Raw genomic sequence first — 7,445 nt, 5'->3', positions numbered from 1 at the left:
AACAGGGCTTGGTAAGGCCAGGTTAAACAGGGCTTGGTAAGGCCAGGGCCAGGACAGCTCTGCAGTTGGGGTCTCAAAATCCCCCTGTCCCCTTTTACCCACGCTGGGGGCTCAGCCCAGACCACGGGGGGATTTTTGGGGTCTTTCTGCACACGGAGAGGGCTTGTGGAGCTTCTCATGCACCGAGTTTGGCACATCAGGTTTAGACACGCTCGGCCTCTGGCTGTCACTTCCTCCTGCCTGAGGATATTTACGTTTCTGATTTCCTTGAAGAACCGTGAAAAAGTTGATTTCTCGCTGAGTTTTCTCACTCTCCCCCTTCTCTCTCTCTCTCTCTTTCTCCAGAATCCTGAGAGCTGCGGGAGGATGGAGAGTGAATTCACTGAATTCCTCAAGCCAGCAGTGAACGGCCACGCTGTTCCCGGCTCTCCGGGGACAAACCGCTCGTTCCAGGACGTGACGCCTCTCAAACAGCAAAAATCACCCGGCAGGGATGTGCCACATCTGGAAACGGCCGGCAGCATCGCAGGCGTCTTCGTGGAGGCCTCCAAGAAAATCATGAGCTTTTATGAGGCCACCAGGGAGCACCTGCTGAGCCTGGATTTGGCTCTGCACCTCCTGGAGGCTCAGGCAGCCCTGGGATTTATTTCTGACCCCGTGAGGAGCTGTCGGGTCRCGGTGGCAGAAGCCGTGCGCGCGGGGCTGGTGGGGCTGGAGCTGAAGGAGAGGCTGCTGTCGGCAGAAAGAGCCGCCACGGGTTTTGTGGATCCCTACACCGAGGAGAAAATCCCGCTCTACCAGGCYATCCAGAAGGAGCTGGTGGGAAAGGAGCAGGGAGTCCGCTTGCTCCAAGCYCAGGTGGCCACCGGAGGTGTCATCGACCCGGCCACCGGTGGCCGGCTCCCGGTGGACGTGGCTTGTGAGAGGGGATTTTTGGATGAGGAGATGAGCCAGCTCGTCTCTGATCCCAACAGCGAGGACAGCAAAGTGTTCCTTGATCCCAGCACCACGGAGAAAATCGCTTACTCCGAGCTTAGGAAGAGGTGCGTGGTGGATCCAGCCTCGGGCTTCCTCCTGTTGCCGCTGCAAATCACATTCCCGGGGCTGCGAGGGAGGGTGAGCAGCAGGGACCTGATGGACTCGGGAATCATCAGCGCTGACGTCTTCCGAGGCCTCGAGGAGGGGAAAATCTCTGCCCAGGAGGTGGCGGAGAATGAAATCGTTCAGCATTTCCTGCGCGGGACCAGGAGCGTGGCCGGCGTGGTTTTGCCTTCCGGGGAGCGGAAAAGCCTTTACCAGGCGCTGAGGGAGCATCTCCTGGTGCCTGGAGCTGCTCTGATGCTCCTGCAAGTCCAGGCCTCCACCGGCAGCCTGACAGACCCCCAAAAAAATAAAAACTACTCSGTGGATGAGGCTGTGAGGGTCGGGCTGATCGGCCCGGAGCTTTATGAAAAACTGTCTTCGSCTGAGAAAGCCATCACTGGATATAAGGATCCATCCACCGGGGAAATGCTGTCTCTGTTCCAAGCCATCAGGAAGGGTTTTGTCCCCAGGGATCACGGGCTTTGCCTTCTGGAGGCTCAGGTGGCCACGGGGGGTGTGATCGTCCCGGGACGTCACCTCCGTGTCCCCACGGAGACCGCCTGCGAGTGGGGACACCTGGATGAGGCCACCAGGCAGCTCCTCCTCAGCCCTCCCGATGAGGTGAAGGGTTTTTTTGACCCCGGCTCCGAGGAGAAGCTGAGCTACGCGGAGCTGCTCCGGCGCTGCGTCACCGATCCGCGCACGGGGCTGCTGCTGCTGCCGCTCGGAGGGGACGGCGTCAAATCCMAAAAAACGCTCCCCTTCCTCGACCACAGCACGCAGAACGCTCTGGAAAACACAAAAGTCCCCATTTCTGCGGGGAAATTCAAGGGAAAATCRGTGTCTCTGTGGAAACTTCTCTTCTCCGATTACATCGAGGGTGAGCAAAGAGCCGCCCTGGCTCGGCGGTTCCTGGAGGGAACGCTCTCCCTGCAAGGGTTGGGAGAGGCCATCAGAGCCGCCGTYGAGGAAAAAGCTGCCACTGCCAATGTCACCTTCAAGGGTCTGAGGGACCAGGTGACGGCTGACCAGCTCCTGAGCTCGGAAATTATCAACAAAGACCTTTTTAAGAAGCTCAAGGAGGGAGAGACGTCGGCCAAAGAGGTGGTCAGCATGGACACGGTCAGGAAGTACCTGCAGGGCACGGGAAGCATCGGGGGGCTGCTGCTCCCTGATTCTCAGGAGAAAATCAGCATCTACCAGGCAAAGCGGAAAGGACTCCTGAGGCCGGGAACGTCTCTGATCCTCCTGGAGGCTCAGGCAGCCACCGGGTTCGTCATTGACCCCGCCGCCAACAAGAGATATTCCGTGGACGAGGCTTTGCGGGCAAACGTCATCGGTCCCGATGTTTACGACAAGCTGCTGGCKGCGGAGAAATGCGTCACCGGCTACMGGGATCCTTACACGGGGGATAAAATCTCCYTGTTCCAGGCCATGCAGAAGGAGCTGATCGTCMGGGAYCACGGCATCCGCCTGCTCGAGGCACAAATCGCCACCGGCGGCATCATCGACCCCGTCAACAGCCACCGCATCCCCGTGGAGGTGGCTTACAAGCGCGGCTACTTCGACAAGAAGATGAATTTAATCCTGTCGGACCCCGGCGAYGACACCAAGGGCTTCTTCGACCCCAACACCCACGAGAACCTGACGTACCTGCAGCTGAAGGAGAAATGCATCACGGAGCCGTCCACGGGGCTCTGCCTCCTCCCTCTCAACAGCAAGAAGCGTCAGTTCGTCGAYGAATCCACCAGAGAGGTGTTCAGGAGCTCCTGGCTGCCCGTCAGGTTTGGGCGCTTACGGGGTGAAAAAGTCTCTTTTTGGGATCTGCTCAACTCKGAGTATTTCAGCGAAGGGAGGCGCCGGGAGATTTTCAACCATTTCCAGCTGAGGAAGCTCAGCCTGGAGCAAATCCGGCTCATGTTGGAGGAGGAGATGAAGAAATGGGCTCCCATCAAGTTCCCGGCCATGAGAGGCAGCGTCAGCGCTTACCACTTGATGGAAACGGGCGTCATCGACCGGGAAATGTTTGAGAAGGTGCTGGAGGGATCCGTCAGCCCCGAGCAGGTCCTGCACATGGACTCGGTCAGGAAATACCTCTACGGCTCGGGCAGCATCGGGGGCATCGTGCTGCAGCCGTCCAACCAGAGGATGAGCATTTACGAGGCCATGAAGCAGAATATYGTGGTGCCAGGAGTTGCTTTACCCTTGCTGGAGGCTCAGGCTGCCACGGGTTTCATCATYGACCCCGTCAAGAACCAGAAGCTGCGCGTGGACGAGGCGGTCAAGGAGGGGGTCATCGGGCCGGACGTCCACGAGAAGCTGCAGCAGGCAGAAGGGGCCGTGACCGGGTACAAAGACCCTTTCACGGGCAAGAAGATCCCCCTTTTCCAGGCCATGAAGAAGGGGCTGATCGCCGACAAGCAGGCCATGCAGCTCATGGAGGTGCAGGTGGCCACGGGAGGCATCATCGACCCGGCGTGCGGCCACTACATCCCCCTCGAGTCGGCCCAGCGGAGAGGGTGCCTGGATGAGGACACCAGCAAAGCCCTTTCCGAGCCCAGCGATGACCACAGAGCCTTCTGCCTCCCGGATAGCAAAGAGAGCGTCACCTACGCCGAGCTCATCCAGCGCTGCCAGAAGGACGACGTCTCCGGCTTCCACTTGCTGCCTCTGGCTCAAACAGCAGCTCCCGCCTACACCGACGAGCAAATCCAGCGGATTTTCAAGGAAACCGCGGTGAAGGAAAGAGGAGTCTCCCTCTGGGAGCTGATGCACTCGGGGTATTTCACCGAGGAGCAGAGGAGCGACTTGACGGAGAAATTCCGCTCGSAGGAGCTGTCGCTGGAGCAGCTGGTGGCTCTGGTGCTCAGGCTGGTGGGGGAGATGGAGATGAAAGCCAAGACCCAGATCTCCCTGCAAGGCCTGAGGGGCAGCGTCCCCGTGGTCTGGCTGCTGGACACGGGCATCATTTCTGAGAGGACGTTTGAAGAGCTGGCCCGGGGCGTAAAAACTCCCGAAGAAGTGGCTGCGATGGAGAGCGTGAAGAATTACTTGCAGGGCACRGGCAGCATCGCCGGCGTCTTCATCGAGGCCACCAAACAGAAGATGAGCTTCTACGAGGCCATGAAGAACAATCTCCTCCTCCCCGGGGTTGCCGTGAGGCTKCTGGAGGCTCAGGCAGCCACGGGATACCTGACAGACCCCGCGACGAACCGGAGGCTGGGCGTGAAGGACGCCGTGAGAGCGGCTGTTGTCGGGGAAGAGCTGACGGAGAAGCTGCTCCTGGCCGAGAGGGCTGTGACGGGCTACACCGACCCTTACACCGGGAGCTCCATCTCCCTGTGCCAAGCGCTCAGGAAGGAGCTCGTCCCCCTGACGGAGGCCGTGCCTTTGCTGGAGGCTCAGCTGGCCACAGGAGGGGTCATCGATCCCGTCCACCACCTCCACCTGCCGCTCCAGGCCGCCTGCAGGTACGGCTTCTACGACGAGGAGCTGAACCAAACCCTCTCTCGGCTGGATGACAACACCAAGATCTTTTTCGACCCGAACACCAAGGAGAACGTGACCTACGAGCAGCTGAAGGAGCGGTGCATTCGCGAGGCCGAGTCGGGGATGTGGCTCCTCCCTCTGTCGGAAAACGCGATGTTCTGCGTGGATGAGCAGACCATGAAGGTGCTGAAGTCTGTGACGGTTTGYGTCAACGTGGGGCGGTTCAAAGGGCAGACCGTGTCCGTCTGGGACCTCCTCAACTCCGAGTACTTCTCGGACAGCAAGAGAAGGGAGCTGGTGCAAAAGTACAAAGAGGAGAAGACCGAAGTGCTGCAGGAAATCACGACGATTATCACCGCCATCATCCAAGAGACCGAGGCGCAAGGCAAGAAATTCGCGTTCAAAGGCCTGAGGAAAAGAGTGTCCGCCAGTGACCTCTTCCAGTCCCAGCTCATAGACAAAAAAACCCTCGATGAGCTCCACCAGGGCAAGAAAACGGTCAARGAAGTGACTGAAATGGAGTCTGTGCGCAGGTACCTGGAGGGGACAAATTTCATAGCGGGGGTTCTGATACAGCCGAGCAATGAGAAGATGAGCATCTACCAGGCCATGTGGAAAGGAATCCTGAGGCCAGGGACCGCCCTGGTGCTGCTGGAGGCACAGGCGGCCACCGGCTTCATCATCGACCCCGAGAAAAACAAGAAGTTTTCGGTGGAGGAAGCGTTGGAGGCGGGGCTGATCGGAGGGGAGATTTATGAGAAGCTGCTGTGCGCCGAGAGAGCCGTGACGGGCTACACCGATCCCTACACCAAAGAAAAAATGTCGCTGTTCGAGGCCATGAACCAAGGGCTGATTGTGAAGAGCCACGGCATCCGCCTGCTCGAGGCGCAGATCGCCACCGGTGGAATCATCGACCCCGTGCACAGCCACCGTGTCCCCGTGGAGGTGGCTTACAAACGCGGTTATTTCAACCAGGACATGAACCAAATCCTCTCCGACCCCAGCGATGACACCAAAGGCTTTTTCGACCCCAACACCCACGAAAACCTGACCTACATGCAGCTCCTGGAGAGGTGTGTCCAGGACCCAGAAACGGGGCTGTACATGCTGCAAGTTGTAAAAGAAGGAGGGAAATATTTCTACATCGATGAGTCCACAAAACAGGCTTTGCGCTCAAAGCTGCTCCAGGTGAAAGTTGGGAAGTTTAAGGACCAAACGGTTTCCATCTGGGAAATCCTCTGCTCGCACTACGTCTCGGAGCAGAAAAGGAAAGAGCTGGCGATGCAGTACAAAAGCAAAACCCTAACGGTGGAAGACCTGATATCCCTCATCTTAAAAATCATCGAGGACACCGAGCGAAGAGGAGAAGCTCTCAAGGTCAAAGGGCTGCGGGGGGAGGTGTCGGTGTCGGAGCTGTTCAACTCGGAGATAATCGACAAGAAAACTCTGGATCAGCTGCAGGATGGGACTCTGACGCTCGCCAGCCTCATGAAGAGGGAAACCATCCAAAGGTACCTGGAGGGCACYGGGTGCATCGCCGGGGTTTTCCTCCCGTCGAGGAAGGAGAAGATGAGCGTGTACCAGGCGCTGAAAAAGGGATTCCTCACCGAGCAATGCGCGCTGGGGCTGTTGGAGGCACAAGCGGCCACCGGATTCCTGATTGACCCACAGAACAACCAAAAATTCTCCGTGGATGATGCGGTGTCGTCCGGGCTGGTGGGCGCCGAGCTGCACGAGCAGCTGTTGTCAGCAGAGAAAGCCGTGACGGGCTACACCCACCCTCAAACGGGAAATAAAATATCCCTCTTCCAGGCTATAAAACAGAAAATAGTAGTGAGAGATCACGGAATCCGCCTGCTCGAGGCTCAGCTTGCCACTGGTGGCATTGTGGATCCCGGGCATGGCCACCGGCTGCCGGTGGAGGTGGCCTACAAACGCGGCCACCTTGACGAGGACACGTTCCTCCTGCTTTCGGATCCAGACCACGGCAGCAAAGGATTTATAGATCCCAACACTCGGGAGAAGATCAGTTACGGCCAGCTCCTGCAGAGGTGCGCCAAGGACGGCGAGAGCGGCTCGTACCTGCTGCAGGTCCTRGAAAAGGAAGGGGATTATTTCTACATCGACGAGCAAACGAAAAACGCCCTGGTGTGCACAAAGGTGCAGGTGCCTGTGGGGAAATACAAGGGGCAGGTGTTATCGCTGTGGGAACTTCTCTGCTCCGAGTACGTCACGGAGGAGGARAGAAAAGAACTGGTGAAAAAATACAAAACAGAATCCCAGCACATTGTCCAAGGAATAATTGAGGCGATCCTGAAGATCATCAGAGAGAAGGAAGAGGACAGGAGCGATGTCTGGTTTCAGGGAATCCGCCAGCAAATAACAGCGTCAGAACTGCTCAGCGCGCAAATAATTACAGAGGAAACCATGGAAAAGCTCCAGGAAGGGAAAGAGACGGCGCAAGAAATTGCACAAAGAGAGAGTGTGAGGAGATACCTGGAGGGAACGGGGAGCATCGCCGGCGTGTTGGTGCCCTCCAAAGCCGASCCYGRRAARATGGAGAAGATGAGCATCTACCAGGCCATGCRGAAAGGAATCCTGAGGCAGGGCACGGCCCTGGTGCTGCTGGAGGCACAGGCGGCCACCGGCTTCGTCATCGACCCCGTCACCAACCAGAAGCTGTCGGTGGACGAGGCGGTGTCGTCCGGGCTGGTGGGAAGCGAACTGCAAAACAAACTTCTGTCGGCCGAGAGAGCCGTGACGGGCTACACCCACCCCTACACCGGGGAAAAAATATCCCTGTTCCAGGCCATGAAGCAGGAGCTGATCGTCAGGGATCACGGCATCCGCCTGCTCGAGGCGCAGATCGCCAC

General features: G+C 58.2%; 1 protein-coding gene across 1 annotated transcript; it reads left to right on the top strand.

The window, feature by feature from the left end:
* Positions 1-320: 320 nt before the first annotated feature.
* On the top strand, positions 321-7,431 carry LOC130588025 (epiplakin-like; the record flags this gene model as incomplete). The annotated part of the gene is made up of 1 exon (XM_057388982.1): positions 321-7,431. A coding segment is annotated over exon 1 (7,065 nt), but the record flags the coding sequence as incomplete, so codon positions are not given.
* Positions 7,432-7,445: the final 14 nt, after the last annotated feature.

The sequence above is a fragment of the Malurus melanocephalus genome, unplaced genomic scaffold (assembly GCF_030028575.1).
Source record: "Malurus melanocephalus ecotype Western Australia unplaced genomic scaffold, MMel_1.1 scaffold_3094, whole genome shotgun sequence".
In the NCBI taxonomy this organism is placed as follows: Eukaryota; Metazoa; Chordata; class Aves; order Passeriformes; family Maluridae; genus Malurus; species Malurus melanocephalus.
This window is presented reverse-complemented; position numbering and strand designations above follow the sequence as displayed.